General features: G+C 35.9%; 1 protein-coding gene across 1 annotated transcript in view; it reads left to right on the top strand.

Annotated features, from left to right (window-relative positions):
- Window positions 1-25,504, top strand: part of Odad2 (outer dynein arm docking complex subunit 2) — a 167,820-nt gene that overhangs the window by 87,613 nt on the left and 54,703 nt on the right. Inside the window, exons 18-19 of the mRNA XM_046448363.2 lie at window positions 17,976-18,164; window positions 19,406-19,627. Coding sequence (XP_046304319.1) covers window positions 17,976-18,164; window positions 19,406-19,627 — 411 coding nt within the window. The remainder of the gene's footprint in view (window positions 1-17,975; window positions 18,165-19,405; window positions 19,628-25,504) is intronic.

The following is a 25,504-nucleotide window of genomic DNA, read 5'->3' as shown; positions in this document are numbered from 1 at the left end:
CATGTGGTGTGGATATGGTGAAATGTCAACTGTTGGAAACAGATGTTATCCATTTTTCATATTGTTAACAGCATATACATTAGAACACATTTTCAGATCTAGCTGTTAAGAAAATGAGATGTGGAAATTGCTTCTAGTGAATGTTTTACATCTCTTCTTGTTGGGAAATATTTGAAGTTACTTATCAGGGAAGAAGACAGACAACAAGATACCAGAATCAAAGATTTCAGTAATGAATTTACAGGGTAATTGAGACGATGATTCACGATGAAAGTTGGCATTGTGTTTGCATTGTAACTGTTTTGTTATTAGTTTGCATAAAACAAATGTTATGTGATTTTTTTTTTAATGAGAAATATTGATCTTTCAGTAGTAGACCAGTGTCTTAATTAGAAATTTCAAAAACTTTCCCTTCATTTTGGAAAAGTATCTTATAGTTTTTGTTTACTTAGGGATAAACATACTAGATGAAAAAGATGTTTTTCCAGCTTAATAATTACCTGTCCATTCCTTACGTGATTGGAAAATCAGAGCGTGAAATGTGAGTCTATCTTACCCCTTGAAAGAATATTTAAGGCAGGAAATAAGCCTCTTTAGTTAGAGAGCGGCTCAGTGTTCTTGGGTCTACCAAGTACTGAAGAACAGAAGGTCAACTAAAGTGACCTAATTACAAAAGATTCACTGTGTATTTTCCTAAGGATATTTATTTAAAAGTTTACTGCTTAAGGTTGGAAAACACCTATTAGGCTTTGGGGAAATTTTATTTTTTATGTTTTGCTTTTTCCAAGTATGGTCACTAAAAACAGAGATCCTAAGATTTGACCTCAGTAGTGATGTTATTTGGTACATTTCATGAGCTGCAAGCCTGGCTTCAGGCTAATAACTGCTTTGTTAAAAAAAAAAACACACACACAACAAAATGTGAGAGTTTTGTAAATGGAAGTAAAAAGCTGTTGCTTTCAAGCTGAATGATCAAACACATTTTTGGAAAAAACCGGCAGCTGAACAGGTGTTCAGTATTAGGAAGTTGTGATGTAAGGAATGCAAAAACCGAATCTGGCAAAAACCCATGTATTAAATTCTTTGTTCTTAAGAAGCAAAACCGTGGCTGCAGAAAGTCAACTCAAATTTGTGTTCCACAAGCAATAGGATATTGAAAAGTAGAATGCGCTCGAGTAAAGAATGTGTAATTGTGTCACATCACATACAATCACTTTTATGGCCTTTGCCAACGTTTGTAAGAAATATGTATATTTCTTAAACTACCTTTTTTTTGTGTGAACGTCACTAAATAATATTCACAGTATTTCTGTAATTCAGTTTCTTTCCACTTAACAAGTTTTAAAAAATTTTTATGAAGCAAAAAGCAAACATTTATATTTGCCCTTTAATACAGAGTGCTATAATTAATTCATATTACTTAGGAATTCATATTGCTTATGAATTATATATTTCATATTAATTTATAAATACTAATTTCTTAGGAATTATATAGGAAATGGCTATTCTTATTTTAGGATAAGTACTCTGAATGTATAAGTCAGTTGTAGAATTAGGAAAAAAACTCAATCTGTCTTTCAAATCAGTAATAGTTCTTTCTGTGTGATTATTTGGCTCTATAATTGTCTTAAATTTAAGTTTGCTACTTGTTTAGAAAACAATGTCTGGTTTTGAATTTGTTCTTGGAGGAAAAATAAATCTCCAAAACCAGTGACATAAGGATCTGCTCCAAATAGAGAAGTTAATTAGAGAAATATAAGAATGATTTCCCCCAAAGAGTAGAGAAGTAGTTAATTTCTGTGAGGTTAGAATACATGCTCGGGCAATTCTAGCCAGGAATGTTGAGCACTGAGTATGGATGAGGCCAACTTCCTGACCACAGGTGTGACAGAACCCAGCTGATCAAACAGGATAGGAATTTGACATCACTCTCTGTTTAACTTCAGCTGCCCAATGAGCCATGCCCAATCAGGGAGCCAAAGAGAACCTGGAGAAGGCTTGTGTGGGGGTTTAGTTTCATACTGAGAACACCGCTGTAAACACAGTTTATGAGCTTCGATTAGCCCATGATTAGGCCATAGAATGTATAGCTGCCCAACACTGTGCCAGAGAATCAACATAGTTTTTAAAAAACAACAACCTAAAACCTCTTTAAAATGTGATCCGTGCTTATGTTCTGCCTGGCTGTTTGAAGCCTGCCACCATTTTTAAGTTACCAAATAATATGCTCCTCGTTTGGTCTCCAGTTCCTAAAATCCTAAGAGGAAGGTAACAAATTATAGTGTAAACTTTTTTTTTTTTTGTATACCAGATTTCAAATAGGGACATGAAGGACCAAAACATGAGGGTGTTAAAAAACTATCTTCAGAGCACACCTGGAAGTGCCACTAGCTGCAAGTCCTGTCTGTTGATTTCACTGGATTTCCACACACATGCCTTGCTTCTCAGTCTGTCCTGACAAACAGCTACAATGTGGGGTGTTAGTCTAGGAAGAAGTAGAATTGAAAGTGAGGCTAAAGGTATAGGCTATTCTAAATAGGTACCACATGCACAAAATTGTGTATCTATGCTGTGCTATCTATGAGGCCTTACAACCCTGTTACTGTATTAAATTAATTATATGATCTTTTGCATCCCCAACAGCCCCAAACACCTAGAATTTCACATTGCACTTTGTCACCATCAAAAATGGTGCCATGTCAAAACACATTGATTCAGACATCTGACTGGGACCGCAAGTAGCCTATCCTTTCAGCTCACTGGACTAAAAACTCCCATTGCACTTTGACCCACCACATCCCCATCCATTGACTCCATTGTGTTCTCCAGCCATTCACCTCTCCTGTGTTCATTTCTTTTTTATTTTAATCTTTTTTCAAAATTTATTTTACAGTAGAATGCATTTTGACATATTAAACACAAATGGAACATAACTTCTCATTTCTCTGTACATGGTGCAGAGTCATTCCAGTAGTGTGATCATACATGTATACAGGGTAATAATGTCTGTCTCATTCTACTGACCTTCCCATCCCCACAACCCCAACCCTCCCCTTATTCCCCTCTACACAAACCAAAGTTTCTTCATTCTTCCCTATAGCGCTTACCCACTATGGATCAGCATCCACTTATCAGAGAAAACATTCGGCTTTGTTTTTTTGGGATTGGATTATTTCACTTAGCATGTTATTCTCTAGCTCCATCCATTCCCCTGCAAATGCTATAATGTCATTCTTATTTAAGGCTAAGTAATATTCCATTGTGTATATGTACCACATTTTCTTTATCCATTCATCTGTTGAAGAGTATCTAGGTTGGTTCCGTAGTTTAGCTTTGTGAATTGAGCTGCTGTAAACATTGATGTGGCTGTGTTACTGTAGTATGCTGATTTTAAGTCTTTTGGGTATAAACCGAGGAGTGGGATAGCTGGATCAAATGGTGGATCCATTCCAAGTTTTCTGAGGTATCTCCATACTGCTTTCCATAGTGATTCCACCAATTTGCTGTCCCACTAGCAATATATGAGTGAACCTTTTTCCCCACATCCTCACTAATACTTTTTATTACTTGTGTTCTTGATAACTACCATTCTGCCTGGAGTGAGATGAAATCTTAAAGTAGTTTTGATTCACATTTCTCTAATTGCTAGAGACGATGAACATTTTTAAAAATCAATCTAAATAGGTGAAAAACCTCTGCAATGAAAACTACAGAACACTAAAGAAAGAAATGGAAGAAGACCTCAGAAGACGGAAAGATCTTCCATGCTCTTGGATTGGTATAATTAATATAGTCAAAGTGGCCATACTACCAAAACTGCTCTACAGATTTAATGAAATTCCTATTAAAATCCCAATGACATTCTTCATAGAACTAGAAAAAGCAATCATGAAATTCATTTGGAAAAATAAGAGACCCAGAATAGCCAAGGCAGTCCTGAGCAGGAAGAGTGAAGCATGAGGCAACCCAGTACCAGGCCTTCTATGTTCATTTCTTTCCTTTTGCACATTAGAGTCCACCATCTATCATTCGCTCCTTTCCAAATACCAGCAAGTCAGTGCACCCTCTTTCTGTTCACTGTACCTGCCTGACAAAGTCTCAACCCTGCATGGAGGAACACATCTGTCTTCCCCAAGAACTATCTATCCTCTAGCAGGTGACTGTCACTGGGGAAAATCATGTCATTTGACTTGACTACCATCATTAAGATCTCAGGATCACAATCTCAAATTGGTCAAGGTAACTTTCTCTAGTAAACTTGCTCCCCCAACCCCCACTGCTTCAGTGAGTTTCTCCACTCTCATAAGACCCATATTACCCCTTTCTCGTATAGGGTTCTATTTTAGAATTTACTAAATGATTTTCCACATTCCCAATCATTTCTAAAAGGTGGGAATACATTGATTCTAACTTCCATAAACCTTACTCAAATTCATATTTGGACTTATTCTCTATTTTAGCACTTCAAAAGTGTTGTTTTGCTGTTTTCTACCCTTCTCTGTTTCTGATAAGAAATAGCTGTCATTTTTATCTTTGATCCTCTTTGTTTCCTTATGACTTTCCTCTTTGGCTTATTTTAGACTTTTTAATTCTTAGTTTTCGGCAACTAATTTTAACGTGTGTGTGTGTGTGTGTGTGTGTGTGTGTGTGTGCTTTAATACTTACTCTGTGGTTCTCAGAGATTTCTCTGAATTTTTTGGTTGCTCTTTTGGTTCAATTTTGGAAAATATTTGGGTCATTATTTTAAAAGTTTTTCCTTCCACATTCTCTTTTTCTCTCCTTAGTCTCTGATTCCATGTGCTTCTTTGCATTCCTTGTTGGTTTAAAAATTGTTTTTGTATGCTGGTCATTGCATATATTAAAATGCATATGTTTTAAAAGTGCCATTGTATGTGAGTATGTTATGTATATAGATTTTTAAAATAGAAGGAGCATTCTTTCCTTCCTTGGACAGCAGGAATCAGGGGTTAACCAATTTGATGAAATAAAAAATTGAATTTGTTGGAAGCAGGATTACTGCTTTTTCATCTATCAAGACCTTAGAAATCACATTCCAGAAGCCCAAGTTTATCACTTTTTGGTACTCAGCTCAATTTCAATTATCTGAGTGGCTTTGAGGCTTATCTTTTGGTCTTATCAAAGTTGAATTTGGTGGAACCTTGGTTGAACTTCTGACTAAACTCAGGTCACCTCTGACTTCAAACACTTTATAGGTGAAACCAAGTCTTGCCTCTAGCAGGTCTTGAGACCAAGTACGAAGAGATTGCTATATCTGAAAATTACAAAATTGCAAGATCTGGATATTTTGAGGCCTCAGGGTGGCTAGACAGTGAGAGTACATCTTTGTAAGACTGCAGTCCTCGGCAGACTTTGAGAGCACAGGACTAGAATCGGAGAGCGTGGGAGTGACCATCCATGAAACCTGACTTTGGGACACTGGGACTGCAGGGTCGGAACATGGAACAGTGGGACAAAGGACCACACACCAAAATGTGGGACTGCAGGGAATGCAAGATTGGGAAGCTAGGATGCCATGAGACCTTTGGGGTTGTGGAACTTCAACACTGCCAACACAGAATACACAAGATTGTAAGACTCAGAGTGGGGACACCAGGTGGACCCTTTCTGTTTTCCAACATGGCCTCAAGTTTTCTAATAACTCAAAATTCTTTTTTTTTTTTTAAATATTTTTTATTTCTACCTGTCCTTTTTTATTTTTTGGTTGTTGATGGACTTTTATTTTATTCATTTATTTATATGTGGTGCTGAGAATTGAACCCAGTGCCTCACACATGTGAGGCAAGCACTCTACCACTGAGCCATAACCCCAGCCCCATAACTCAAAATTCTTGTGTTAGAAAATCACTCGCAGAGATTATCTTTGTATTCTGGAATTATCTAGATTCAAATTGCTATGCTGGGTTTGTCAAAAGCATGGCTGTTTTCTTCCAAAGACTGTTCTCTGGCAAGTTTGCTTCTCTACCCAATAATTCTCTGTCCTGGCAATAGCTCTAATTCTCCTCTGTCCCTGGCTTAGTGTCTGGCCACCAGGTTGGTTCATCACTCTCTCTGCAGGCACAAATTCATCTTAGAAACAGCCATGGCAGCCTAATGTTTGTCCACCTTCTTTTATGAATATGGAATCCCTTTTGTACATCTGTGTTCAAGAAGTGAGCAAGATTTGGGTCTCCTATCTGGAAGTCTTTTTATTATTTTCTCCTATAAAATCTGAACTAAGGACCTTGTGACCGCTTTTGGATCTAAACGTACCAAACTCAGAATTTTGACTACATTGTGCTTTGGATTTTTTCCTTCCAGGATCTATAATTGGGGGTCTTCTGTTTGGGACTTTAGTCCATTTGAGTTCATGTTTTGTGTATGGTATACAGTGTGGGGGGGTCCTACTTCATTCTTTTTGCAGGTTCTCAGCACCATTTGTTTAAAAGACTGTCCTTTCCCCATTAGATGGTCTTGATTCTCTTGCTGAAACAGACAAAATACAGGAAGGTTTATATACATCTCTATTTTGTTGCATTACACCAGGATCACATTGTTTTGATTACTGTAGCTTTATAGTAAATTTTGACATCAGGAAGTGTGAAATCTACAATTTTTTTTTCTTTTTCAAGATCCCCTGGAGATTACATATGAATTTTAGAAAGGATTTATCTATTTTTGCAAAAATAGTCATTGATAATACATAGTATCTGTAGATCAGCTCAGGTGTGACTGACATTTTAACAGTATTAAGTCTTCTAGTCCATAAATGCAGGACGTTTTTGCCTCCTTTGTTAAGTTTTATTATTTTTGATACAATGATAAAAGAAGTTATTTTTGTTTTGTTTCAGATTGCTCACTGTTAGTATATAGAAATGCAACTGATATTTGCATGATGATTTTTTTATCCTGCAACTTTGCTGAATTTATTTATCAGGTCTAACACCATCTTTAGTTTTTTCTACATATAAGATCTTATCATTTCTGAACAAAGGTAATTTTACTTCTTTCTTTCCACTTTGGAGATTTTTAATTTCTTTTTCTTGCCTTATTCTTCTGACTTAGAACTTCCAGTACTGTGTTGAATAGAATTGCTAAAACTGCATATCCCTGCCTTGCTCCTGATCTTTAAGCGGAAAAGCTTTCAGTCTTTCATCATTGACTATGTCAACTGTTGCGTTTTTCCTATGTGGCTTTTATTATTTTGAGATAGTTTTCTTCTATATCTAGTTTATTGAGATGTTTCTCAATCACAAATGGTATTGAATTTTGTCAAATGCCTTTTGTGCCCTAATTGATCTGATGATGGGGTTTTTATTTTGCTAACGTGGCTTATAGATTGACTTTAATATATCGAACTATCCTTGTATTCTAGGACTAAATTGTACTATACTATACTGTGGTATTATAAGTCTTTTAATATGCTATTGACCTCGGTATGTTAGTATTTTATTGGAGATTTTAAAAAATATTTTTTTTTGTTGTAGGTGGACACAATACCTTTATTTATTTCTTTATTTATTTTTATGTGGTGCTGAGGATGGAACCCAGTGCCTCACACATGCTAGGCAGCGCTTTGCCACTGAGCTCCAGCCCCAGCTCTTATTAGAGATTTTTTATATCAGTATCGTAAGAGATGTTTGGTCTATATGTTGGTATTTCTTGAGTTTTTGTTCTAAGCATCTTCAGCTTTAGTATTGGAATATTGCTAACCTTATACAATGAGTTCTCTTCTCTCCAATTTTTGGGAAGAGTTCAAGAGGAATGAATCTTAACTTTTTTGGGGGGGGGGTACTGGGGATTGAACCACCCAGGGGTACTTAACCATTGATCCACATTCCCAGCCCTTTTCAAAAAAATTTTATTAGAGACAGGGTCTCGCTGAGTGGCTGAGAACCTCACTAAATTGCTGAGACTGGCTTTAAATTTGCGATCCTCCTGCCTCAGCCTCCTGAGGTGCTGGGATTACAGGCCTGTGCCACTTCGCCCAGTTCTCAATTCGTTTTTGAATGTTTGGTAGAGTTCATCAGTGAAATCTTTCCTGAGCTTTACATTATTGGGAAGTTTTTAATTACTGTTTCAGTCTTCCTAGTCAATATAGGTCTGTTAAGGTTTTATTTTTATTTTTTTTTAAAGATTAAGTTTTGCTCGATTGTATGTTTTTAGAAATCTTTCCATTTTTATCTAGGATATCCAATTTGTTGGCATATAATTATTTGCACATATAATTCCTTTATTTCTGTTAAATTGGTTTTAATATGCCTTTTTTCATTACTGATTTTAATAATTTCTTATTTTTTTATCCAAGTCAATCTAGCTGAAAGTTTCTTAATTTATAAATCTATTGGAATAACCAACTTTTATTTTCATTGCTTTTCTTTATTGTTTTTCTATTTATTTGTAATTACTGCCTTGATTCATTGATGGTTTACAAATGTGTTTTTGAATTTCCACTTATTTGTGAATTTTTCAATTGTCCTTCTGCTGTAGATTCCCAGTTTCATTTCACTGTGTTTTGAAAAGATACTTTATATGAATTCAATCTTTTCAAAAAATTTAAGGCTTGTTTTGTTTACTAATACATGGTTTATCCTGGAGGATGTTCAGTATGCATTTGAGAAAACTAAGTAGTCTGCTGTTGCAGCGTGTTTTGTATATGTCTGTTAGGTCCAGTTGGTCTTCAGTGTTGTTCAAGTCCTCTGTTTTCCATTTTTACCTTCTTTCTTTTAATTCATAAATGAAAGTAGGATTTCAAAGCTGTGGGTTTCTCCCTTCAATTGTGTTGCTGTTTGCTTCATCTATTTTGGAGCTCCGATGTAATTATTATATTTTGTTGAATTGACCCTTCTGTCCTCTTCCGTCTCTTATAACTATTTATGGCTTACAGACTAGTCTACCTTGTATGTTAACAGTACAGCCATCCCTGACCTTGTATGTTAACAGTACAGCCATCCCTGCTTTCTTTAGATTACTATTTGCATGAACTGTCTTTTTTCAACCTATGCATGTTCCTAATATCAGGTAAATACCTTAGACAGCATATTGTTAGATCCTGTCTTTCAATGCATTTTGTTAGTCTGCCTTTTGATTGGGAGTTTGTTCCGTTTACATTTAAATAATTATTAATACTGAAGCACTTACTTTTGCTATTTTGTTGTTTTCTGTGTTTTCTTGCTTTTCTATCCCTCATTTCCTTTATTACTTCTTTCCTTTGTGGGTCCTTGATTTTTTACAGTGACACTTTGATTTCCTTCTCATTTTCTTTTGTACTTTTTTTTTAATATTTATTTTTTAGTTGTAGTTGGACACGATACCTTTATTTTATTTATTTATTTTTATGTAGTGCTGAGGATCGAACCCAGGGTCTTGCACATGCGAGGCGAGTGCTCTACCGCTGAGCCACAACCCCAGCCCCTCTTTTGTGCTTTTCTGTTGTGGTTACTAAGGGGAATTGTATATATTATCCTAAAGTTACAGTATTCTAGCTGAAATTGACAATAACTTACTTTCAATCACATACAGCTCTACTTTCTTCCTCCCCACAGACTTGTGAGTAATGTCACATCATGAAGATAAGGATTAACTTTTACGATTAACTTAATTGATACTTCACATTCATTTTGAGTTAAATAGACTCTCACATGCTGAATTGGCATGCTAACCACATATTTATAGAAAAATGTGGTATAACTGATCCAAGAAGTAAACTTTTGGAAAGCAATCTCTTGAAGATCTCTTGTTTCTGCGGCATGATATTTCATATAGATAATTTTTATTCTGTCAAAATTATTATTTCAAGTGTTATTCTTAGCCTAATCCATAAAACTTACTTTTCAGAAGCATCTGTCTGAATCTGGCAGGACTTTGCTTTACTCATCTCAATCTGTGGGTTATTGAGTGTAAGCAAGGAGAAAATTTAAATAGATATAGATATTTACATACATTTAAAAAAATAAAAAATATTCATATGATTTAAAAATACTCACAAATATATACAAATGTAGCTTATAAATAATAGCTACTTTATGATAATATGACTTACCTTCATTTAGCACCTTGTACTTATTATACAGTTTTTTCAAATGCGTCATTGGTTAAGAATGTCACATAATTAACTCTGTAAGCCTCTGGTTATACAATGGTTCCTCACAATTTAGACCTCCTCATTAACAGAATATTGCATCTGAAGCAGAATAAACATAGGAGGTGGGAAAATTATAGTTGTCCTATGATATTTAAGAAAATTTTCTTGTACTAGGTTAGGAAGGTAGAAAAAAAGAAAGTATCAATTTATGTTCTTTATATTTCTTGAGAGTCAATTGGATAAAACTATCCTCAAAGCGTAATATGTTTTTCCTATGTAAATCTGAACTATAAGGATTATATCATTTCTTTTATCTGAAATTAATTTATATTTCCTTCAGCTTATAAGGAAAAGCACTATAACTGATATTCTAATTTTGATTTTTTGAAAAAATTACATTTGAGAGTATAAGGTAATTCTAATTCATCAATGTTTTTTAAACTTTAGGGTTTGTTAACCACTGGGAAAAGAACAAGGATGTTATTGTGATAGAGCAGCACAAACAAACCCTGTTCTCCTGGAGTATATATACAGTGTATTTAGAATTTTAAAAGGGCTTAATTTATTGAATATGCATTTAGGACAAGATTTGCCTGTTCAGTTTTGGTTTCTCTGACATGCTATTCGAATGTGAGTGTAGGATTTTTGAAATTTTTATATGCAGTGTGCTATTTTTAAATCTTTTTCAAATGCTATATTATGCATCATATGGTCTCTATGTGGCATAGAGCAGTGTTTTTATAGCTCTTCTGGTTAAAAATTTTTGTCTTAAGTCATGTTACGCTTGCCTTGTATGTGCTTTAAAGTTGTATTATGTATATCTCACCTCATCAGAAAACTGCCAGTTCTTTTAGCTGGAGGCAAGAGAAAGAATTTCATACCCATTAATTTAATTGCTCTGTGCCAAAACACCCAGTATTCTCTGTTTTATTCATTAATCAGTAAATAATGTCTTAATATTTTCCTATTAGTTGAATTTTAGCCAAATGTCCGTATTTGACTATTTTACATTTTTTTATCGTATTTGTGCATTCGACTTGATTTTCTTTTTAGTTTGAACTTGACACCTTTTTCTACTTATTTAATCATTCCATTTTTAATAGTATTAAAAAGCTGTTTCATATTCTCTTTTTCAGGGACTGTTTTTGTTTGTCTCAGGAAATGTCACTGGCAACATAACTTTATCTTTTTTGGGAATTATTAATCCCCCAAATTGTGAATATTCTTCTGATGATAAACTGGATTTAATCTGATCAGTATCACTGTGAGGGCTTCCGAGGCTAAGTACACAGCATATTGGGAAAAGATACTACAGAATTCAAGAAATCTTAGGTTAACATTTAGTTTTGTTGCTAACTACTCATGAACCTTGAGCCTTTGTGATTATAAATTGAGGATATCATGCCTCCTTGAGGCAGTTTTGTGAGGGTCACCTGAAACTAATGCATATGGGAATCTGTTTTTAACTGCAAGAAATTAGGCAGTTATTATTATTACTAAGGCCTTTTCGGTTATAGACGAATATTTGAATTGTGCATAACCAGCATTGTACCAGTGGTGAAACTGGCAAAGGCTAGTTTTTAAGATATGTGAGAAGGTGGAAAATGTGGTGAATTTGCCCAGTCGTTTAGCGCTAGGGAAAGACAGTTTTGGCAGAGTAATTATTTTTTCCATCCTCAAATATACTGTCTCCCTTTCCATAGAAACTATGCGGCCCGGCCGGCAAGACGTCATATGTTTAAAATGTTTAAACTCAAAAAGGAAAAGAGAAAAGAAAGAAATCACACCTTCAAAACAAATAAACGAACTTTGGAGGGAAGGCTCTTGAGTCTAACATTTCTCTGTCCTGTTGATTGCAAGCTCGAGATGCTGGTGAGCGAGGCCCATGATCTCACGGAGACTTTGGCTCCCTGTATCTCATACCATGCACCTTAGGAAGTTCTTGGATCAGAGGGAGATGTGATCACTTTTGTCACTTTTCCCAGTACAGCCCCAGTGCTGTGGCTTAGTCTCTACTGATAAAGCAAAATGGGCAAATCGGGAATTCATTAGGCTCTGTGAGGCTGACTCCAGAGAAGCAAGGCTGATTTGGAATTTGGCTTGGTGACCTGATCCTACCAATTTATTTTCTACCATGTAGAGATAATATTCTTTTTTAGTGTTTATCACTATGTCTGAGTGTCTTAAACTTGTAGTTCTCTTTTTCTGTTTGCATAATTCAACAGTTATTGACTGGCCACTGTGTGGCAGGCAGGAGCCTATCTGCCAAGGGAGAATCAGAAAATGAGAACAGGTACCTCTGTTCTTGAAGAGCTGACAAATGAATGGAGGAGGGACCCATAAGAAAATCATTGAAATACAATGAATAAAGAGCTAAAGATGCCTTTGTCTGTGAATGTCAGAATCAGACTTTGGGGTTAGTTGGTCCAGAAACTCAACAGTGTCATCGAGGACCCAGTCTCTTTTCCTTTTGCAGTTTTCAGTGTGACCTGTGATAATTCCTTACAATTAACAAAACATTCTTGGAAGACTATAAGAGAATATTTCAGATTTCACTGGCTATAACTGGACCCTTAACAAATAATTGGCAAGTGGAGTGGGACTTCTGTGATAGGGGTGGGCCTTGGGGTCCAGAGGACCCCTCCTGATGCTGTGGGTATGAGGCAGACAATCAATTATCAAGGTTTGGCAAGCAAAGAAGAATGGGGAAATGGATTTTGGAGAAAAACATCTGTAAGAGTATAGAGGGAAGGAGTGACCAATGGTTGTGGTTTAAATATGAGGTATCCTCAAAAGCTTGTGTGTGAGACAATGCCAGTAAGTTTAGAGGTGAAATAATGGGGTTATGAGACCCTTCACCTAATCCACTAATTAATCCACTGATAGGAATTACCTGCGTGGCAATTGTAGGCAGGTAGGGTGTGGGTGGAGGAGGTGGGTTATTGGGGGTGTGCCTTTGGGGTGTATGTTTTGTTCTTGGGGAACACAGCTAGCGCTCTCTCTCTCTCTCTCTCTCTCTCTCTCTCTCTCTCTCTCTCTCTCTCTCTCTCCTTTCTAGTACCACGTCCTCAGCTGCTGTCCTCTGCCACCTCCTTCAGCCATGATGTTCTACCTCACCTCAGGGCCCAGGGAATGACTATCTAGGACTGAAACCTCCGAAATCAAGATCTCCCAAATAAACATTTTCTCCTCTAAACTTATTCTTATCAGGTCTTTTGGTCACAGCAATGAAAAAGCTGACTAAAACATCAGTCCTGAGAAGGGGATTGAGATAGTCCTGAAGGAAATGAAATCAGTAGGGAATTTTAAGAAACTCAAGGTCCTAACTCTGACCTTCAGTTAGAATGGTTATTATTACAAAGACAAAAAAATTTACAAATGTTGGCAAGGATGTGGGAAAAAAGAACTCTCATTGACTGTTGATGGGAATATAGATTAGTAGAGCCATTATGGAGATCAGTATGGAGGTTCCTCCATAAAAAGAGAGTTACAATGTGACTCAGTACTCTCTCTTCTGGACATATCCAAAGGAAATGAGATCAGCATACCAAATAGATATGTGTATAGCCTTTTTTGTTGTGACACTACTCATGATAGCTAACATATGGAATCAACTTAGATACCCATCAATGAATGGGTAAAAGAAATGTGGTATAGATACACAATGGAATATTATTTAGTTATGAAGAATGAAATCCTAGCTAGCAAAATGAATTGAACTGGAGGACTTTATGTTAGGTGAAAATAAGCTAGATAGAGACAAGTACTGCACGTTCTCTCAACTGTGAAAGTAAAAAAAATCAACCTGAATATAGAAAAGTGATTAAGGAAAGTTGGAAAGTTTTTTGTGGGGTATGGATAAAGAGAGATTGAATTTGGTTAGTGTATGCTATATGAATGTGTTGAAATATCACACAGGATCAATATGTACAATTAATACAAGAAAAGAAAACAATAAAAAAAGCCCCACAGTCCTTTTGTTGATATCTTTCTAGTCTTTTTGGAAGTCTGACATTCATTCTCAAAGGTAGGTTTCTCAGGTCATACTTAGGTTGCCATCACTTCCCCAAATCTTCCATGTTTATAATAGCTTTATGCACTGAACGTCAAATTGGCTCAATATGAGAACTTTGATTAATATATTCTCTCGTTCAGTAATTTAGATGTATTATTCTCTTTTATTTATCATAAAAATTGCTTCTGAAAAGTCTAATAATAAATAATGTATTTTTCCTTACAAATGACTTGGTCTTTTTGCCTGAATAACCAAAGTGGTTTTTTTTAATTTATTTTTTTTTTTATTAAAGTCCAACAGTTGTGTTAGAATGTATTTTCATGTTACCCCATTCCAAGTAAAATTTCCCAGGTACCAAAGGTGACTTTTGAATATACTCTCAATATTTCTTTAAGAGAGAGTTGTCTCGAATTATAGTTTAAAAATCCTCTCCATTGTATAGTTTTGTTTTCCTTCTTGGGGACTCTAAACACACGTGTGTTAGATCTTCTCAGCTTGTTCTCTTGAATATTTGGTGAGTTCTTTTTTCATTACTTTGCAGTTTTCACATCTTCTGTTTATTTAAAGACATCATGTGTTCATGCATTCTTGTGTTGCTTCTAGTTGACTCTTCATTTCCAAGGTGAATTTCTCTTTCATTCCTCCTTTGTGGAAGTTTTGTTTCTCCTAAGTCATGTCCTAATCACCTAATTTGTGGATTTTCATGATTCTAACTTGTTTTTTATCCATTGCTTTTATAACCTTGTTTCAGTTCATTTAAAAATGTTACTGGGGGGGGGGTGCTGAGGCTATAGTTCAGTGGTGGAGCACTTTTCTAACCATGAGCAAAGCCCTGGGTTCAATCCCCAGCATTTCAAAAAATAAATAAAATAAACACGTTGCATTACAATTTGCATGTCCTCTTGTTGACTCAGATTTGAAGTTTAGGAGAGAGTCCCAGGAAGAATGATTTCTCAGTTGATAGCTGAAGATATGTAGGAATTCCCAAACCAAGAAGGGAGTCAAAACAACATGTGCAAAGGTGTGGAGACATGTGCAAGCAGCAGGTTTAAGGGCATGAAACCTGGAGGACTTAATGCATAAAGCAGTGTTCCCAACGCTGGCTCAAGTTCAGACTCACCAAGAGAGCTTTTACAAAGACTCATTTTTATAGGCCCCACCCAGACTTAATGAATCACATTCTCAGGAAATGAGTCCCAAGGCTGTGATTATAAGTCATGTGGGGAGCCACTGGGTTAGGGCGTGTGGGGCTATAGGGGCCATCAAGGCAGGAAAGCTAAGCTGGGGCACAGCATGAAGGGCATGTAAACTGTGTGTCAGGTTTGAATTTTGTCCTAAGGGCTGGGGAGACTGTGGGAGAATTTGGGGGCATGAGGATGAGACAATCAATTATTGGTTCATAAAAAATCTCTAGTTGAGTAAGACACAGTTCCTGCAATCTAGTTTACAAAGTTCAACATCTGTGAAACCTCAATGAAAAAAATCTAAAATGGAAATATTGATACCTACTTGGCAAGGTAATGGTGAGGCTTAACTGGGGTAATTTATGTGAAATACTTTCAAATGCCTTTAGGCATGTATGACATACATTTGAGATTCAAAAGATGCTAATTTCTATTATGTAAGAAAGTGATGGGGCCAAATAATTGGTGGACATTAGAGACCCTCACTTATACAGTTTCTCAGTGGATGTTGGGATTTGTGTTCAAACATCTGTTTCCAAGGTCCTCTGACATTCTTTTCCTTTGCCCATACCTGGGACCCAGGACAGAGCCCATTCTGATCACACGTGCTCATTCTTTTACAGTCATTGTTTCAGAGTTACAATTTTTATGCCAGTGAATTCCAAATCCGTATTTCCAGTCTACTTTTCTTTTCTGAGCTCCAAACCCATATTGCCCTCTTACTCCTGGACATGTCCATTTAAATGTCTGTGATCACTTTATTCAAATTAGGTCTTCTATTCCCAAATTTCACCCTTTTCCACCCCGCAAAACAAAACTGTTTTTCCAACATTGGCACCACTGGGTCAACCCAGAAACATGGGAATCATCAATCACTTTGATCTTCTCCCATGAGGCTTCCCCAATCCACACCTTTCTCTGCAGACTTTGATCATCCCCTTTCTCCACTCTAACACCAATCTGTTGTCTGGACTCGTGAAATAGCCTATGACTTCCTAACCTCATTCTTTGTCCCAACCCCAACTCTGAATCCATAATCCTGAGAGATTTCCTAGGGTACAAGAGTAGTACCGCCCATACTTAAGCCTCTTCTGTGACTTTCAAATGCCTTTAAAGAACTCCAAACTCCACCAAGTCTTTATCAGCTCCTTCAAGATATCACCTCTTCATTCTCATTTTCTCCCAAGCTCCTTTTCTTATTTTAGGCTATAACCATTCTGAACTGGGGTGTGTGGGGGGGGACCACCTTCTTTCTCATAAATCTATGTCACATGAAGAGTCATCCATCCATAACCCCCTTCATATGGATAGCTCCCTGTGCCCCTTAGGCTTTAACTAACAGAGATCCTCTTGGGGAGGCAATCCTTGAGTTTTTACAAAAGCTGAAATCCCCTTGTGTGTATTCATAATACCTTTACCTGCTCCCCCCAAGTGCTACTCATTATATGTGTGATTTCTCAGTATCAATCTTCCCGACCCATTGTACCCAATAGGATGGCGAGAGAAAGAGATAGAGAGAGAGAGAGAGAGAGAGAGAATATATATATAATCTCTCCACGTTACTGATGAATTCTTGCTAAATTTTATTTGTAACCCCCACACCGATGTTCAGGGTGTTTTCACAGTCATTCTCTGACCTGCGCAGAAGTTGGAAACTTGGTGTCCTCCGACGTGCATGTTCCAGCAGGAATAAGATAATGTTTTCCTTCTTGTTTCAGCCCTTATACTGTCAATAAGTATCCATCTCTGGTCCCTGAGCCACATTTTTCATACTTTTGTATATATTGTTAGTTATTTCACGGCTTAAAAATGGTCTAGTACTGCAGTGCTACTGTTGTGCTACTAGTATTGTTGTTGTTTTTAATCCTGGAATTGAACCCAGGGGTTCCAACCTGCTGGGCAAGCACCTCACCACTGGACTCCATCCCTAGGCTCTAACTAGGGCTTTTAAAAAAGTTTTAGCTATATCACAGTGGAGTGTACTTTGACATACTGACGTGGAGTCTCACTTGTTCTAATTAGGATCCCATTTTTTGCAGTTGTACATTTTGTGGACTTTCACTGGTTGTGACGTCTTTCATGTGCCTTATGGAGAAAATTTGTTGGTTGGATAAGCTTCCTTGCATGAGTTACAGCACTGTTGGCCGTGAGTTCAAGGCTCACGATTTAAGAATCTATATGAAATGAGGTGTTTTCAAACAGAACCATGTAAACAAGATTATATATTCACAAAATGATGAAAATATTGTGTCCAGAGTCTTGCAAGAACCCAACTCTGTGTCACCTCTAACAGCAGTGGTTCACTGTTCACTGTTGGCTCATAGTGTCTTCATAGAACAAAACAACTGTATTTTATTAATTTCTGTGTCCTTAGTAGCTCATACAGTGACTTCCACAAAATGGGTCTTCAAACTGAATTTTTTTTGTGTGTGTGTGTGTGTGTGTATACATTCATCTGTGTATACTCATATTACATATACATATATATTCATATATATTCATATTACATATATGCACATATACTTCATACAGACATGCATAGAAATTATATATAATATAAAAATAAATTAAGATGAATTTGTCTTTCATTCCAAATGTATACCTCACAGATTTTTTTTTCACTTTCTACCTTTGGAAAAAGATCTTAAATATAGGTTATTTTTTGATACCATCTTTATTTTTATTTTTTGTCTAGGATGCTGGAGAAATGGTTCGTTCCTTTGTTGGTGGTTTGGAACTTGTTGTCAATTTACTGAAATCGGATAACAAAGAAGTTTTGGCGAGCGTATGTGCTGCTATTACCAATATAGCAAAAGATCAAGAAAACTTAGCTGTTATTACAGATCATGGGGTTGTTCCTTTATTGTCCAAGCTGGCAAATACAGTAAGTAGCCCATCTTTTTTATTTTTAATATTTATTGTCAGATCGTGAGTTTAAAGCCCAGAGACCTGAATTCATGGTTAATATCCACCACTTATGAAGTCTGAGATTTTCTTAACTCCCTTAATTTTTCTGAAACCTAGTTATGCAAAAGTATATTTCGAAATTATAAAATGTTAATATGCAGGCTCCTGTAGAATTGATGCTGTTTTTTTAAAATAATTTTTTTAGTTGTTGTTGGACCTTTATTTAATTAATTAATTTACTTATATGTGGTGTGGAGAATCGAACCCAGTTCCTCACACAGGCCAGGTGCGTGCTCTACCACTAAGCCACAACTTCATCCTAAGAGACTGTTTTTTTATTTGTCACTGGCAAGTGAAGTGGTGGCAAATAGCAGTGCTACTATGTAAGTATTACCTATTCACTGCCACTGTCATCATTTTTATTGTTCATGCCGACATTAGAAGTTGAGTGGCACCTCCTCCGCTTAGCAAGCTTGGATTGGTAGCATTCTTAAGCTAGAAGGTGTTGGCAACCACTGTATTGTTTACCTGAAGCTGTGCCAGATAGAATAGGCAGCCTTGAGGGACAATGACTTCATCTTAACCAGAGGTATTCAAGCATAGCCTGGACTGCCACTTGGCAGAAAAGTCGTAGAGCAGAAATTCAAGCACTGGAACAATACCTGCTATCGGATACTTTGAGTTCCTAAGAGAATCTGCTAGATTGTTAAGTTCACCAAGTTGTTGCCTGAGTCAGGAGAATAGTACAATTAAACAGAGACCATGTCCAATTCAGTTACATTTTACCTGTACAAGGTAATTACATACAAAAAGGATCTAATCTGCACAAGGTATACAGAAAAAAAATGGAGGACCCCATATATGTTATCATATTTCCTACACTGTCTTCACCCCCTTGGGGCCCAAGGTGTATTACCAAGATGTAGAAGTATTCCTAAGGTGAAGAAGAATTAATCCATTTATCCCAGCTATGTGAGGTATTCCTTGAAGAATATCCAATTTTCTATAAAATCCAGTTTGTACAAAGAAAACTCAGAATTGAACCTTGGTATTGGTGACCCACCACAATACTAGCTCCTTTGAAACACTCCCTAAGGAGCCAGCTACTGCATCCCTCTAAACTCATTTGCATCTAGTGGCCATAAGCATAAAGTGCACACATGCGATCACACACAGTGATTACAATGCACATTTCTTAAGTTGGTTTTCTTTGTGCAGAATAATGATAAATTGAGGCATCATCTGGCAGAGGCTGTCTCACATTGCTGTATGTGGGGCAGAAACAGAGTGGCCTTTGGTGAGCACAGAGCAGTGGCTCCTTTGGTGCGCTACCTGAAATCGAATGACACCAATGTGCATCGAGCAACAGCCCAAGCCTTGTATCAGCTCTCAGAAGATGCAGATAACTGCATCACCATGCATGAGAATGGCGCAGTAAAGGTACAGTTCACTGATGTCACGGTTTAGTCCCAGTGTGGTAAAGGCGGGTTGGAAAGAAGCTGAAGGGACATGAAGCTTTTACTAAAAGGAATGTGCTTCCTTTTTGGATCATAGCCGTATTTGAACCATGTGTTAACATGGTTTTCTGCTGCAGAAAAGTTGTAGGAATACAGAATTCTTCTAAATCAAAGCATATAAATGTACTTCATAAAATAATTAATCATTCTATAATTTGAATTAAGTAAAATGTATAGGACATGAACAATCACTAGTATTCATAAATCTATTTGATATATTGTTTGTTTAGTAGGTACATAAAAAAATAATAGGCACATGCAGGGACAACAGCTGAACAGCAAAAGAAATGACTGAAACTGTTGTTAGACTAAAGCTTAAAAGTCTTTACCATAACAACAAGGATCAATTCAAAAATGGTGTTGTGTTTCAAATCTTTGCGTCAGACGTTTTTGCCTTTAACTAACATACAGTTAGAAGAATTTCTGCATGTAGCCTTTAGTGAATCTCCACATTGGAAACTACCTAGAATATTTTGATGGTAATAAATACAAAAATACTTAGAGTACCTGAACAGCTTACATGCATCAGGAAAAACTGATTAAAATATTAAAATATCAATAGCTTGTTTCCTTGTACAATATTGTTTTTACTGTTTATTACCTTAATTTGGCACCAACGACAACCAGACACATTCACACTTTGAAATATATATCCTGATTTGATATTTTAGATAAGATTTTAAATTTCCAGTTATTCATATCTAGTCAAATCTAGATATGCTAAATATGAAACATCTAAGATGAATAATGCTCTTAAAAATGCCAATTGGTAATTTTTTAGGCAATTATTTTAATTCATCCTTCAAACTTATTATATTTGAAAGATGTGATGTTAATTTTTCTGAAATGAAAACCAAATTACATTTAAATATATCATTCTTTCCATTATAAATCTGTTTCTATGACACATAAGTTAGGCTTATGTACTTCGTCAAGCAAAAATCTGGCATAAAAAGCACCTTTTAGACTAAGGAGCAATTTTAAAAAGTAAATTATAAAAAAAAAATTGGAATGTTAACTTCTAGTTACTAAAGAATAATGAAAACATTGTCACTTCTATGCGACTATGTTCACACTTCAGAAAGAAGAGATTTCTAATTTAAAATTATACATTCTATTATTGAACATGATTGGCACAGTCTAAGATGCAGTAAGCATACAGCCTTTACAAAAACAAAACTGCAAAAGTTATGCAGCCTGGTAAAGTGTCTGACACATAGCACATACGTAGAGAATTCCCAGTTTAAGAAGAGCATTTCTAGATGGCTCAGAAAGTTTTCAAATTTCATAAGGTTTGCATGGTCATTAGGCTGACCATTAGATGCCAGGCATCTGTGCCACTCTCAAGGAGTTCTTCTAATGCAAATCAACAGATAATCCAGAATCCCTTTTGTGTACAGTATTGTAACTGTGTTCACCCACCCACACAGCTTATTTTATTAGGAAATGACGGAAATAAGAATGATGGAGGTGTGTAGACATTAAAGAGCAAAGAAGGTGCTTCTGCTGTGCAGAGAGCCTTTCCCAGGTCATCTTTGGTGATCATGGGGTCTGTCTCATCTATTTGCATTCCTAACTACTGTTATGTCTGTGGGAGGATAACTGTAAATAATAGGACTTTTTTTTTTTTTTTTTGGCAAGTCCATCTGCAATGATACAGAGGCAAGCCTTGCTTTGGGGCATTGTCAGCACGAATGTATGTTGTGGAGGTGACCTGTCCCTTTTTTCTCAACCTGCACCAAGCCCCAGATCTCACAGGGCTGTGTGGGAAGACTATTGCTTCCCTTCTCTGGTTGTCTTTAAGGAGGAAAAAAAAATGTGAATGTGGTGTACTGGGATTGGTAGAATAAACAGGATTTGTTAGTTGCTTGGATATGGGTAATAAAAGAAAGAGAACAAATGACTCCAAACTTCAGGCTAAATGAAGAAGAATCCATTCTACAATAATGCAAGAAAAATGTTCTGCATATTAGGGTGATTCAGTTACCTACAGTGAATATGTCTCCAGTGTGCAATTGTTTTTCTGACTTTGAATGCATAATCGTTCACTCTTGGCAGATTCCAGGCTGTTTTTGTTCCTAATTGCTACTGCCCCTCTCTGGTCAAATGCTTACTGTGTTATTTTCCATTCCTGCAGACTTTTTTGCTGCAGCTGACATGACAAATGTTGACAGAATCTTCTGCAATTACCAGGCTCTGTTACCCGTCACCCTATTCATAAGTAATTCATTCTAGGGTTAGCGCCTGTGTCCTACAGTTTCCTCAACAGTAACAGCTGATGTTATGCAATCTCTCTCTCACGACTACTGATATTTTTGCTGTAGTAACAGTGAAGGTGCAGGCTTGAGTGGCCACAATACCATGAGTTCAGCTTCTCCTGCGTTCAATTTGAATGGCCCATTTGAATTTAGGTGTAGAGCAGGGCTGTCCAGTAGAAATGCCATGTGAGTCACGTACATAATATTAAATTTTCTAGTAGTCATAATTTAGCAAAACATAAAAATAAATGGATAAAATTAGTGATATATTTTATTCAGCTCAATTTATCCAAAATATTATTATTTCAATGTGTGATCAATATAAAATTACTATTTTTTTATACTTTTTTTGGTACTAAGTCTTCAAAATCCAATTTGTGTTTTATAGTACATCTATTTTGGACTAGCCATGTTTCAAAATAATTAACTAGTAGTTAGTGGTTTTCTTACCAGACAATGCCAATTTAGAGACAAGGAGAATGGGGGACATTTGGAAACTATCTGCCAAGAAGTACAAAACCATGCGAGAGGGTGGGTAAGATGTTTTTGGCAGAGTCTAGAGAAGCCTGGGAAATGTCTACGTTTTCACTTTGGGGGCACGTAAACTAGGAAGAAGAGCTGTCAAAGTAAACTTGAGAAGTTAACTAGTTAAGCAGGAGTTCTATAATCCAAAGAAAGAGTGAGCTTCAAAGGTTGTGTTTAAACACTGTCGAGAGGTCAATAAAGATTTCCTGATTCAATTATGTTGAAAAACAATCCTGTGTCAGAGCCTTCCGAGGAAGAATCTCTTCTAAATGGACCAATAACTCCCCTGCTCTGCCCTGGTACATACAATATGATCAGAAAAATTCACTGTGTCCTCTGTGATTTTTACACAGAACTGATCAAAAGTATCAGCCCAGGAACTTGACTCGTTACAAAATCTGGTGAATGTGGATGCAGAGTTGTTGAAAACTGGTTTGAAAATGTGAAAAGACTAAGAGATACCTCAAAGTTATTTACTAATTGTTACAAACCTATAACTCAGGAGAGTAATATAAGGAGGAAAGGAAGTGGTAGGAAAAATTTAGCAAACACAAGCCTTTTCCTAAGGCAGAAAAAGTGATCAAATAGAGATGATGAGCACCCACGAAAGACATTAAGCTCCTTTCCCCATGGTGACATTGGATTTGTTTTTGCAAATGTCTATACCAGGCAGGTGAAAGCTACATTCCGGCTATAACTTTCTGAAAGGCAGGAAATTGAAAAGATTGCAGAAAATACTATCAGAAGTCTGCCCAGCACTGGCACAGAGAGAGTAGTGTGATTCCATGTGGGTACAGTCAACAGGGCTGTCTTGGCCACATCCCAGGCTCAGTACATGTACTGGCCAGAGAGCCAGGAATAAGAATCCAGAACCCGCCCCATAGTTTTTGAAGGCTAACATAAGAAAACGAAAATATTATTAATGTCAGTGAGTCAAGTGAATGGATTTTAGAGACTGAGGTCACCCAGGAATTTTCAGTGTCTATGTACTTAATGTTTTACCTAAATATACTTTCCATTAATGTAACTTTGAAGTTCTGAGCAGTTCTGAGTCCTTTTCACACATTTCCTGTGTTCTCTGAAGTTCTGGGGATAGTCTGCTTGGTGATCCTAGGCTACTAAATAACTTAGGTAGACCTAAGAGGTGTCAGTGAATGGACACTGCTTACAGAGTAAGCACAGAGTTTTTCTGATTGGCTTTCTTCTCTTTATTTATATGTGTCCTTTAATTTTTTTTTACTTATTTATATGTCTCCTTAAAAGTGAGAAAGAAATTTATGGAGGTATCCAGTAAGTTAGATGATAGTTCACGGCAGTTAACTTTTTATATACATATATCAAATGTTTTCCTTATTTCATTTTTTTAAGAAGTCTTATTAGCTTTATTAAGGGATAATTGACATATACATGCACATATTTGAAGTGTACAGTTTGATAAGTTTTCACACACACACATACACACAAACCCACCATTACTGAATGAAGATAATGATCCCCTTATGTTTTTTGACACCCCTTTGGATTCCCCCTCTCTAGTCCCTCTTTGTTGTTGGGCAACCATTGATTTGCTTTCTTCATTTTGGATTAATGTGCAATTTCTGGAACTTAATATAAATGCATATATAAAGTATACACTCGGCTTTTTGTTTGATTTGCTCCACTGTTTAATTATTTTCATGCTCTTCCATGTTATTGTGCATATAATGCTTCACTCTTTCATTGCTGATTAAGTACTCCAATATATGGATGTATCACCATTTGTTTATCCTTTCACTCAGAATATTCTTTAATCAGTGTAGGTATGTTATTTATTTCTTCTTGAACCCCTTTGGTGCTTTGTGTCTTTCAAGGAATTAGTTCAGTTCATTAAAGTTGTTAAATATATCAGCATAAAAGTTGTTTATAATAATTCCTTATCCTTCTATTATATGTAGAAACCATAGTTATACTTTTTCATTACTAATATTTGTAAATTTAATCTTCCCTTTATTCCTAACCTAAGAGAAGACAGAATTTCTGGCTAGAACTTTATGAACCTCTAGCTGAACTAGATTTTGGTTTCATTAAATGTTCTCTATTGCTTTTCTGGTTTACATTTCATTGTTCCAATGTGATATTTGTTGGTTTTTCCTTCTACTTTAGGATTTCATTTACTCTTTGTCTAGTTTCTTAAGGGGGAATCTAAGATAATTATTCTTTTCCAATATAGGTACTCAGTTCTAGAAATTTCCAGTTGTATCCAAGAAATTTTAATAGGCTGTGTTTCATTTTTATTCAGTAAAAAATACTTTCTAATTTCCCTTTCAGTTTCTTTTTTGATTAGTGTATTATTTAGAAATCTATCATTCCAATTATTTGGGTATTTTCTGGTGATTCTTGTGTTATTGATTTATAATTTAATTCCATTACAGTCAGAGACATATATTACTTAAATATTTTTAAAACTTTTTTGAGATTGTTGTATGGCTCAGAATATGATTTTTCTTGTTAAAATTCCATTAAAAGAATGAGTGTTTTCATTGAAAAGAATAAGATTCTGATATTGTTAAGCCAGATGTTCTATGAAGTTCAAGAACATCAAGTTAGTTAATAATGTTGTTCTGTTACTCTATATCTGTGATTTCCTAACTACTTGTTCTGTTAGTTATTGTGGATTTTTAAACTTCTCCTTGCAATTCTTATCAGTCTTTATATATTTTAAGCTCTCTTACTAGGTACATACATGTTTAGGAATATTATATTCTCTCAATGACTTCTTTATCAGTATGAAATAATCATCTTTGTCTTTGATCATGTTCTTTGTTTTGAAATCTTTTTCTGCAACTAATATAAACATTCCTATTTTATTTGGGTTAATATTGATATTGAAATTATGTTGAATTTTTTATTATGACCCAATTTGTCTCTTTTTTTCATGTTCTTTTTTTTAATATTTCTTTTTTACGTGTAGATGGACACAACACAATGCCTTTATTTTTATGTGGTGCTGAGGATCGAACCCAAGTCTCGCCCGTGCT

The sequence above is a fragment of the Marmota monax genome, unplaced genomic scaffold (genome assembly GCF_021218885.2).
Source record: "Marmota monax isolate L192 unplaced genomic scaffold, Marmota_monax_Labrador192_F-V1.1 WCK01_AAM20220418_F8-fsc00066, whole genome shotgun sequence".
Taxonomy (NCBI): domain Eukaryota; kingdom Metazoa; phylum Chordata; class Mammalia; order Rodentia; family Sciuridae; genus Marmota; species Marmota monax.
The sequence above is the reverse complement of the archived record's forward strand: the minus strand, read 5'-3'. Positions and strand labels throughout refer to the sequence as shown.